The 11751-nt window shown below is 41.5% G+C and overlaps 1 protein-coding gene across 1 annotated transcript; it reads left to right on the top strand.

Moving 5' to 3' along the window:
* The first annotated feature begins 4839 nt into the window (after positions 1-4839).
* Positions 4840-11296, top strand: LOC145001582 (DEAD box RNA helicase family protein). The gene is made up of 8 exons (XM_078960949.1): positions 4840-5054; positions 5529-6383; positions 6531-6701; positions 6849-6917; positions 7419-7688; positions 7757-8107; positions 8182-8459; positions 10027-11296. The coding sequence occupies exons 2-8, from the start codon at positions 5550-5552 to the stop codon at positions 11006-11008; spliced, it is 2955 nt and encodes a 984-aa protein (XP_078817075.1). The 5' UTR covers positions 4840-5054; positions 5529-5549; the 3' UTR covers positions 11009-11296.
* The last annotated feature ends 455 nt before the right edge of the window (positions 11297-11751 follow it).

The following is an 11751-nucleotide window of genomic DNA, read 5'->3' as shown; positions in this document are numbered from 1 at the left end:
ATCTCCAGCATGCTAGGAGCATAGGGCTGAAGGATGATATTAGTTTTAGTAGTTAGATATTTTTGAAATTTGTAAAATGTAATCGACATTTGATGATGAATAAAAGTTGTGTTTATTTATGAGTAAAGTTGCTATCACTTGTCAATCGTTTACTATTATTTCTTTTGCATGTTTTGACTTCCTGAATATTTATGTTGTTTTACATATTATTCAAATTATCCAAAATTGGTCATATGTTGGAAGTAGATGTGAAATAAGACTGTCATGAGTTGGTTGTAGAGGTCTAAGATGTTGGACATGGCCTCAACACTCATGAGTGCTCATAAGTTATGAGTATTGGATTCAACCCACGCTCGCTGGCATCACTTCATGGAATTTATCTCGAGTGATCGCGAGACGGTAATATCATATAAGTCTTCAAACCTAGAGATATGACTTGTTAACTATGAGTTAGTTACGCATTGAACGTGCGAAACCGCATTGGTAACTCGATGTTATAAAACGTGCGTTTATGTGTAATTTAACAAGTAGTAGAACAAGCATATGAGTCGAAGTTTATCTGTTCCTTCTTGGATTAGAGGCTGATATCTGGGCCCCTCGATGATTTTGTTTTGACCTATGTACCGGGCCCGGTCAGAACTAAGTTGATGTGTTCAATTAAGTTCTTTGTCAAACAAATCAGAAATCGGGAAACAAACTGCTGGACAATAAGCAAGACCATGTTCTATGTGTTTGTCCAGCTGATATCTAGAACAAAGGATTATATTATCCATTATCTGAAATGGCGTACCATCATCTTCTCAGTTCCGAGAGACCTTGAAAGAGCTACGATTACCGATCGGTCCCTGAAGTATTGCAGTTATAGTTATTAGACTTATCCAAGTGGGGGACTGTTGGATAAGGTGTCTAAGTCCATAACTATTTCTGGTAAATACTTGACCCGACCCGGCATGGTCTATTTGGGTTGCATGGCACCATGCAATTGGATAAACTAAATGAGAGAAATAACACATATGGTTTATTAATATATTGTAAGTTCTAATATATTAATAATATTATTTAATTAGTTTGATCAAGAATTAATTAAGTGATCAAAAGACAACTAATTAAATGTATGGATTGATTATGTAAATCATCCATAACTTATATAGTGGGCTAAGAGGCTCCATGGATAATGAAGATGGGTTATACCCATTGGATGGTCCATGGAGGCTCCATGGGAGTTACAAACCCATGGGTCATGGAAATGAAGAGTCATTAAGGTGTAACCCTAGATGTGTCAACACTATATAAAGCTCATGCGTTCTCCCCAAAATCGGTTAGACAAGAAACAAGAGGGCTAGAGCCGATTTTGAGTGTTATACATTCTCTCTAAGTTTACTCCATAGCATTTGGTGTTGTGTGAAGCATTTGAGGCATCACACTTGGGGTGCTAGGCTCACAAGGTTTCAAGGAACACCTACAACAACAAGGTATGTAGTTCTATCTATTATTTAAGTTAAAATTGTTCCCCTTGTATGCTAGATAGGATCATAGCCTTGGAAATCAACTTTGCATGATAATTAGATAAACATAGATCCAAGGTTATTAGGGTTGCATGTACACTTAGGAAGTGTTAGAATGCTCAAAACCCATCAGTATTTGGATCTGAAAAAGGAGTATTGGTGGCCTTGTATGAAGATGGACATTGCATGGTTCGTGGAGAGGTGCCTAACCTGTCGTAGGGTTAAGGCCGAGCATCAGAGACCGCACGGCAAGTTGCAGTCGTTAGAGATTCCCGAGTGGAAGTGGGAACAAATTGCCATGGACTTTATCACCAAATTGTTAAGGACCGCGAGGGGCATCAATGCAATTTGGGTGATTGTATACCGGTTGACGAAGAGTGCTCATTTCCTTGCTATTAGCGAGAGCTCTTCCGCAGAGATGTTGGCAGAGATGTATGTGAGGGCAGTGGTAGCACAACATGGAGTACCGATCTCGATTGTCTCAGACCGAGATGTGCGTTTCACCTCTAGATTCTGGAAGAAATTCCATGAGGAATTGGGTACTATACTGCATTTTAGTACCGCGTACCACCCCCAGACTGACGGACAGAGTGAGCGGACGATTCAGACGCTCGAGGATATGCTCCGGGCATGTGTGTTGGACTTCGGCGGGAGTTGGGACACGTACTTACCCTTGGCGGAGTTTTCCTACAATAACAACCATCATTCGAGCATTGGTATGCCACCATTTGAGCTGTTGTATGGGAGGAGGTGTTGGACCCCCATCTGTTGGGGAGAAGTGGGGCAGCGTGTGATGGGTAGTACGGAGATAGTGCTTCAGACGTCTGAGCAGATCCAGCAGGTCAAGTAGAGGTTGTTGACCATTCAGAGTCGCCAGAGAGTTATGCTGATAGGCGACGATTCGAGCTCGAATTTCAGGTCGATGATTTGGTGCTTCTGAAGGTATCTCCTTGGAAAGGAGTGATCCGATTCAGAAAGAGGGGCAAGCTGGGACCCCGGTATATTGGGCCGTTTAAAGTGATCGCGAGGGTGGGCAGGGTAGTGTATCGCTTGGAGCTACCTGCAGAGTTAGGTCAGATTCATGACACTTTCCACGTATCGTAGTTGCGGAAGTGTATAGCAGATGAGTCGGCAGTGGTGCCATTGGAGGACATTCAGGTGGATACGAGCCTGAATTATGCTGAGAGACCGGTGACGATCAAGGTTTTGAGGAACAAGGAAGTGCCTCTGGTTTTGGTTCAGTGGCAACATCAGAAGGGGTCCGAGCTGACTTGGGAGCCGGAGTGTGAGATGCGTGAGCAGCATCCGGAGTTATTTCCAGAGTGAGACTTCGAGGGCAAAGTCCGATTCAAGTGGGGGAGAATTGTAACAGCCGTATTTCCAGGGATATTATTTTATTTAATTATTTCGGAGTTTGTGGAGGAACTCGGCGAGTTGGAGCCAAGACTCGCCGAGTAGGGTCGCGGATGTTCATCCGGGTTCACGTCCGGACTCGGCGAGTCTACACTGTTTAATGAAACCCTAATCCCCCGGGTTTGGAGCCTATTTAAGGGCACTTATAGCCTCTCATTGCGGCTACCAATCCCTTGAGAGAACCCTAAGTGAGCCAAATCGTTGTGAGGAAGAAGAAATCACTTTTGATCCTTGTATCTTTGGTTTAGCAAGAAGGAGGTGAACAAGAGCAAATGGGAGGTGCGATTCTAGCAGTTCCAGAGTTTAGAGACTTCATTTTGAGGTAATAGTTCGAACCTCCTTCAGTTTTGGTGTTGATCATTAGAGTTAGGGTTTTCTAACCCCCTTTGGAGAGTGATTATGTGGAGCAAATGGTCCCTCTTCGAGTTTGTGCCTTGGATCTGGACTCAAAGAGGTCCAGAGACCTTAACCCTTGGAGCTTTATGAATCAGTTTAGGGTTATTGGACTTAGGTTGCCATTTTTGGGACTAAATCTCCTTTTGATGCCTTGTTGTTGTTATACAAGCATCAAGTTTCGAACTTTATGTGACATTCATGCTTGGGAAGGCAAGATCTTTGATTTAGGGAAACAGATCTGACCTCAGGAGGCCAATAGAGTTTGTGCATGGCATGAACTCGCCGAGTAGGGTTAGGGTTTCACGTAAATTGCTCAGTGAGTAGACTTGCCGAGTTGGGGGACGACTCAGTGAGTCAGAAGGGAGTTAGAGGACTGGAGTTCAAGGCAGTACTCGCCGAGTTGTTCTTGAGACTCGGCGAGTTGAGTCGTGGTGGCCCCGCGATTCATGCCTAGTATGACTTGTCAAGCATATGGAGGGACTTGGCGTGCCAAGCGGGACAAAGTGTTAGAGAACATGTGTGAACTCGCTGAGTCACCAGGGTGCACTCGGCGAGTAGGGTCAAAGTGTGACCGTTGACTTTAGGGTTTGGTCAATGGAGTACTTGTGTCGAGAGGGGGGTAAAATAACCTTTTACCCTCCTGAGGGTACCAATGGCAGGACGAGTCTAGTTTCGAGAGTTATATTTATAAGAGTATTTACTTTATGTGAATAGGCGGAGACTAGGCAATATTTCTACCGAGTCAGAGATTTACTAAGACGCCCGAGGTGAGTCTTCTCGCTATACTTTATCTAGTGTGGTAACAGAGTTATGTGATAGAGTATTTTAGAGTTATATGTCAGTGTAATTGCATGTTATTTATGTGCTATGATTTATTATGATATGTACTATGTATGATTCAGAGTTAGGACCTTCGGGTCCACAGAGTTAGGGCAAAAGGGCCCATAGAGAGTTGCGGCTGGAGGGCCCCACTGAGACACATAGACCTGAGGATCAACAGAGTTACAGCCTCGAGTGGCTATTATGTGTTAGAGTGGTATTTTGGGAAACTCACTAAGCATTTTATGCTTACAGTGTTATGTGTTTCAGGTACCAGTGATGATCGCGGGAAGGCCCCAACATGATTCGTACACACGCACACCGGAGTTTTTATATATATATATATATATATATATATATATATATATATATATATATATATTTTGATCTTGGGTTTTGTACTAATACAATGATGATACAATATTTTATTTATGATTTCAAATGATATTTTATGGGTTACAAAGTGAAAAATTATTCAAATTTTTACGGTGTTACATGTATATATTTAGTCCTTATTTTTTTTTTGTAAAATAAATTGTTCCACGTCAACAAAACCTGTAGAATCCAGTGAAAATAACCTAATGTGTACATATTAATAAACTATACGAGTTTATTTTACAAGAAAAAAAGAATAACATCTACATTTTAAAACGTGGTTATGTTCAGACGATATAATATGCATACGATTAAAGAACGGACCATATAAATGTAGCTTTCAATGAGCACCGGTCTCCCTTTAGTTGCAACCCTAACCCTCAACAACTAATCAGAGAGTGAACAGCCCCAGAAGCGCAGATTATCGGAGGCACCCTTCAAGCCCTAAACGCAGATTCAAGCAGCGCTAGATTCTCCCCTCCATCATCCGATATACATCCGCTCTTGGAGAGTTAAAGGCTTATCGGGAGATCGGCTCCAACGAAGGTCACCATTCACCAATAATGCATTTATAGTTCGTATATGAACTCGATTAATTTTCATTTAATGTTACTGTTATGAGGTGTTTCATCTTTATATTTTATTGTTTTCCCGCAATATCTGGATTCTGTTCGTTATTAGGTCTTTAATGTATCATTTACGGAGAAGATTGTAGGAGGGGAGAGTTTCAGAAGCGGTAGGAGTATATCAAAGATTTAGATTAACATACTTACCATAGCGTATGAGTTGGTATTAGACTTCCACATCGTGCAATCCTAGATATGAGATTCTTGCTTCTTATTTGTTAATACTTTAGTTTCTGGACCTTAAGTCAATTTCTCATATTCCATGTCGGTATAGTTGATGTAACTCTTGAGCTGAAATAGGAATTTTACTTGCAGAATCTAGATTATTCCAGTTTTAAGTGTATTGATTGTCTTATGCCTTGCGCACTAACATATCTTCATCTTTGAACATCAGGTTGTGAACTTGTATAAAACTATGGCTGCTGAAGGAGCCTCTGATGCTCTGGGACCTCGTTATGCCACACCTGATCCATCTTTGCCCGAACCTTGGAAGGGTTTAGTTGATGGGAGCTCAGGTGTCTTATACTACTGGAATCCTGAAACTAACATCACCCAATATGAGAAACCTACTGCTTTGCCACCTCCCGTACCCTCTGCATCTAAACCAGCTTCTATATCCACTGCACAACCAAATGGTGTTCCTGGTCAAGGTCAACCGTCACATCAATTAACACAGACCACACAGCAATTTACCCCACAACCAGACCAGCAAGTTGGATCACAAGGTGGACCTACTATGCAGCAGATGGGACACCACTTCAGGCCTCAAATGCAACCTCAACAAGGAAATAACATGCCCCAATCACATTCACAGGGCTACCCGTTTCCACATCAACAGATGCAGTATGGAGGGTATCAGCCAAACATGCCTCCTCAACAAATGCAGCAGTATCCTCACCAACAAGACCACAGACCTGCATTCCCTCAGAGAGATGATGGCAACTCACAGACTGGTGCTATAGCTCCACCTGGCCAGGCTACACAATATGGTGGTTCTCAGTTCAGCATGCAACAACAACCTCCGTCTTTCGGTCAACATGGACCAAATTTCCAGAATCAAATGGTTCAACCGTTGTTACATGGTCAGCAGCCGAATGCTCCTCCAGTAGGAATGAAAATGGGGTTTGAAGATAATCCACCTGGAAGAGGAGGCGGGAGTGATCCCTATTTTAATGCTAAAAACGATGGGGGAGCTATGGTCCCTAATCAACCTAAGCTTGCAGCAATCCCAATGGCAAGAATGCAGCCGGTAAAGTATTGTATTTTTTTTAATAATTTCTGAGCTTCACATCTTCTCCTATCTTTACTTTGGTTTAGTCCTGTTTTCTTTATGAGTTTAATCTTGCTGACTGACTAGGCTATATGATTCCTAATGTTATTTGTGGTGTCTTTTTAGGAGATGAATCCAGCATCACATAACATGTATGGACAAGCACAAGCTATGGGTGGTCCACCTTATATGAATAATCCTATGATGAGGCCAAATCAATCGGTTATGGCCTCTCCAGATGCTATGAATCTGTCATCTGTTGATGTTTACCGACAGAAACATGATGTTACAGCAACGGTTTGTTTACTGTCTTGATACTTATATGGGAATGGTGATGTTTCATGTTGCACAAGATATACTAAACCCCTATCTAATAGAAGCTGGTTTATATTTTGGAATTGTGTGGGAGATATTATTTTACTGATATTGGATTTGATTCGATAGGGTGACAATGTTCCTGCTCCATTCATGTCATTTGAGTCTGCTGGACTCCCCCTGGAGTTGTTGAGAGAGGTAAGTCATTCTTCTTGAGAGTTAGAAGATTTTAGTTGTTGTATACTGGATTTTGATATTCAGTAAATTTTGGTGGATTTGTTTTCTTTACACATTTTAACTTTTAAAGATTAACAGTTTTGACTTGTCGCAGGTGCGATATCTGCTCCAGAGACGGAGCACATGTCGTACTGCTGCAAAATGCAAATGGTGGTTGGCCGGCCCTGCATCCGATTCACACTTTTTTTTTTGTGTCTGGGATTTCTGGCTCGCCTCTCTTTTCTCTTAATTGCACCATTTTCTTGCCTCTCGAGTTGCTTCAGTAAGCAACTCTATACCTAATAAGGCATCCATTTCACAAACTTTTCCTTCTTTTGTTCATTTCCGACATCCTCTGAGTTGTAGGGCTTTCTTTTTAGTTTCTCCAAAAAAGCTTAGGAATCCATCAGATATATCTCTATCTGTTTTGTTAATGCAGTCAGTGTATCAGAGTGTTTATCTATCAACATGATTCTGTTTCAGATACGTGCTGCTGGTTTTGCTTCTCCAACACCTATTCAGGCGCAGACATGGCCTATCGCCCTTCAAAACAGGGACATAGTGGCAATTGCAAAGACAGGTTCTGGTAAAACATTGGGGTACCTGATTCCGGCTTTCATGCTGCTCAAACGTTGTCACAACAATCCTCAGAATGGACCTACTGTTGTTGTTTTATCTCCCACAAGGGAACTTGCTACTCAAATACAAGATGAAGCCATCAAGTTTGGCCGATCCATTAGGGTCTCTTGCACTGTGAGTCTTTAGTTTTTTAAAATCAGATCGTTTTTTGAGTATGGTTATATGCTAATGTTGTTGTTCAGTGCCTGTATGGTGGGGCTCCAAAGGGTCCACAGTTGAAGGAATTGGAACGAGGGGCAGACATTGTTGTGGCTACTCCTGGTAGACTTAATGACATTCTTGAAATGAGGAAGGTTGATTTTCGTCAGGTTGCACTTCTTGTGCTTGATGAGGCTGATAGGATGCTTGATATGGGTTTTGAACCTCAAATAAGAAAGATTGTGAATGAGATACCTCCTCGCAGGCAAACTCTCATGTACACCGCCACCTGGCCCAAAGAAGTAAGAAAAATAGCTGGTGATCTTCTTGTGAATCCTGTTCAGGTCAACATAGGGAATGCAGATGAGCTTGCTGCGAACAAGTCCATTACACAGGTATTTTTTTAAAAGAAAATGCTGCTGCTTAAAGCATTCATGGGAAATAAGCAAAGTGCTGTGTGATGTTGTAGTATGTTGAAGTGGTCCCTCACATGGAGAAGCAGAGGCGTGTGGAGCAGATTTTGAGATCTGAAGAACGGGGATCCAAAATTATAATATTCTGTTCAACAAAGAAGCTATGTGATCAGCTGACACGGAGTATTGGTCGTAATTTTGGGGCAGCAGCCATTCATGGAGACAAGTCTCAGCAGGAGAGAGATTGGGTTCTCAATCAGTTTCGTTCCGGAAAGTCTCCAATTTTAGTTGCCACTGATGTCGCTGCACGGGGCCTTGACATCAAGGACGTAAGGTCAGACCCCTTTCCTGCTCCTCCATCAAAATTACAACTACTTTTGTATTTCAACTTACTGAAGCAGCCTTAAAAATAGAGATAATAATTGTATTCCAATAATATTCTAAAATATGCAACGAAATAGATACCATCAATTTAAAATCCCCAGATGGTGTTACTACATACTGTTATCCAACATTCACCCCAATAAAGATTAAAATGCTATTGCTATTGCCTGCCACATGCATGCTAAATATAGTATGTTATGCTGGCAAAGACATGTCCTTAAAAAATAGTATACTTTACTTACTTCAAATATGTAAAACTAAATACAAGTAGTGTATATGAATGCAATGCATGAATAAACACCCCCAAACTCAATCACATAATCTCCAATAGAAAACCACGTCTTTAGGTTGATATCACACAGTAAGTTTCATGGACCTCTTATTGTTTCCTCACTCACGGGCAGGCCAGGTTGCCCCATCATGCTCCAAATGAACACACAAATTCTCACCAACTTTCCTGACCCACCAAAAACTCAACTCACACATGCCCCCTTTGACTCAGATGCATTATTATGTACATGATAATCATATATTTAACACCTTAATGTAACACTTTGTGTCAAGGAGCCCGAAAACTCTTACAGTTGTAAGTCATGAAGACTAAAAACTCCTTTTATACTTCATTTATATCAAGGCCCTGTTTGCCCACTACCTGAAAAGCCTAGCTTTTAGCTTATAAATAAATTATCTCAGGCTAGTTTATCAAAAAGCTAGCTTTTAAGCTATTTTATAAGCTACTTTTGTGGTCTAACCAAACAACAAATTGCAATAAGCTACCTTATGTGCGCCAAACTCTCTCTCTCTCTCTCTCTCTCTCTCTCCAGGCAGACACATGAAAAGTTACTCCAGAAATATAACAATTTTTATGGTTTAAAACCTGTCATTTCCATTTACATAACTTAATCCTAGTTTCTCCTATTTAAACCTTGATATCCTACATTAAGACCATTTACAATCAAATATTACAATCTATGTCCATCTTGACATATTTCATATTTGAATTAATTAAGCATATAACCCAAGTAGCAATGTATTTTGAAATGCCAAGGCTTCACACACACACACACATATATATATATATATATATATATATATATATATATATATATATATATCCTCATTTGCATGAAATAACTTATTAACAAATAACAATGGTTCACTAATCCGAACTCTTATAAACCAATAATATCACTTTTTCCTTAAATTTCCCACTAAATTATCTATTTTTCCAAAATAGCAACACACTTGGGGGCTGTTTCTTCTTGACACTTGGGGGCTGTTTCTTCAGCCACTGAAAAAGTCAATTTATTTATTTCTCCAGTCAAGACTTTTAACGTTGTAGCATAAGTAAAGTAAACCTGAAAGAGCAAAGAAGGTTTACCCAATATAAAATCCTGAAATTAAGTTTCCAATCATGCTTAATTAATTTACATTTGATTAACCTCCTTAAATCCTGTATTGTATTAATTTAGTTGAACAAGTTTTACTGAAAATAGTGATTGTGACATGTTTTGCAGGGTGGTGATTAATTATGATTTTCCGAATGGTGTTGAGGATTATGTCCACAGGATTGGAAGAACGGGGAGGGCAGGGGCAAAAGGGGTGGCCTACACTTTCTTCTCTGAACAGGACTGGAAACACGCACCCGATCTTATAAAGCTTCTAGAAGGTGCCAATCAGCCTGTACCCAATGAGGTGCGAGACATTGCCACACGTGGTGGGCCTGCTTTTGGTAGAGACAGGGCTGGTGGTGGAGGTGGCCGTTGGGATTCCGGTGGTAGTGGTCGTGGTGGCATGAGGGATGGTGGTGGCTTTAGGGGCGGTCGTGTTGACGGAGGGTTTGGCGGACGTGGTGGTGGAGGTGATGGCAGATTTGGTGGGTTTAGTGGGCGTGGGTTTGGGGGGAGAGGTGGCCAGAGAGATGATGGGTTTGGAGGTCGTGGTGGTGGTGGTTTTGGTGGTCGTGGTGGAGGGAGGGATGGTAACTTTGGTGGACGTGGTGGTAGGGGCATTGGATTTGGCGGAGCGGATGGTGGTTGGGACAGGAATGATAGATTTGGGGGTAGGGGTGGTGGGCGTGGGAGTGGGAGTGTGAGGGGCCGGTTTGATAACAGAAGAGATGGTGATCGTAGCAGGGGAAGAAGTTACAGCCGGAGTCCTGATAGGGTCCGAACATGGAATAGTAGAAGCCGAAGCCGAAGCCGGAGTTACAGTCGGAGCCGGAGTTACAGCCGTAGTCGGAGTCGGAGTCGTAGCTGGTCACGCAGCCGAAGCAGGAGCCGGAGTCGCACACCAGTGAGGCGTGAGAGGCGGCGTGAGTCAAAGTTTGACCAGAAAGAAACCGACCTGCCACCCGGAGTTGGAGGTGGAGGTGGTGTTCCCCCCCTTGTGCCTCCGGGCAGCCAACAACAAGGTCAAGAGGTATCAGGGGCAGGGGCAGAGGCCCCCCAAATACCATCCCAAGTTGATCCTGGTTTGGATCAGATTGCCCAAGGGTAAGGGTAAAAAGGTAATTGGAGTATTCGTTTTTGTGCTTCTGTTATGAAAATATGATATGGATGGTGTTTCAAGATTAAAAAACGAAAAGTGCATTACTCTGAGAAAAAGGTTAGGTTGTGTTTTGGGTGAATTGCATGATGCACGAGGTTATATTTTTGGTCCTCTCTGACACTGTAACTGTAGTATGTATGCGTTATGCAATGCTGTTATCTGTGGATTCCATCATATAATACCTTAAAACAGATAAGTTATATTTTTATTTATTATTTATATTTAATTTTGTTATTAGGGTGAATGTGGGAATGATGGATGGTTTTTGATGTGTTACATGTTTGCTATTGCTATGGTTATGGTTATGGTTATGGTCGAGCAGATGATAAAACTAAACTACTGGATGATGTGGAACATAAAGAATGTTAGGTACGGAATGGATGAAAATAACACATACTCCTCCGTCAACCACTTCAAAAATTACACTTTTCTATTATATTCCAACCTTCCCTATTCTAAATCCAAATGGATTCTAGTCATTACACGGGTCAAGCCAGCGAAAAGGTTGACGAAGTGGAAACGGCCCACAAGATTTTCCAAATTGAATCCTGAAACCAGAATGTCATTATTTAAATTCAAACTGACCTTTCACATAAATGAGTTATTACTAGATTAACCTATGTAAGTGGTTTTTAATCCAAAGTATTAAATAAATTGGTTAAACTGGGTTAACCCATCTAAAATAAAAATAA

Source organism: Lactuca saligna, chromosome 6 (genome assembly GCF_052625555.1).
Source record: "Lactuca saligna cultivar CGN05327 chromosome 6, ASM5262555v1, whole genome shotgun sequence".
Classification (NCBI taxonomy): domain Eukaryota; kingdom Viridiplantae; phylum Streptophyta; class Magnoliopsida; order Asterales; family Asteraceae; genus Lactuca; species Lactuca saligna.
The sequence above is the reverse complement of the archived record's forward strand: the minus strand, read 5'-3'. Positions and strand labels throughout refer to the sequence as shown.

What these genes read in the sequence shown, in the direction of transcription:
- LOC145001582 (XM_078960949.1), top strand. Translation starts at nt 5,550, where the DNA reads ATGGCTGCTGAAGGAGCCTCTGATGCTCTGGGACCTCGTTATGCCACA. An exon ending in CAATGGCAAGAATGCAGCCG is followed by an intron (nt 6,384 to 6,530) that starts GTAAAGTATTGT and finishes GTGTCTTTTTAG; the next exon opens with GAGATGAATCCAGCATCACA. An exon ending in CTTGACATCAAGGACGTAAG is followed by an intron (nt 8,460 to 10,026) that starts GTCAGACCCCTT and finishes CATGTTTTGCAG; the next exon opens with GGTGGTGATTAATTATGATT.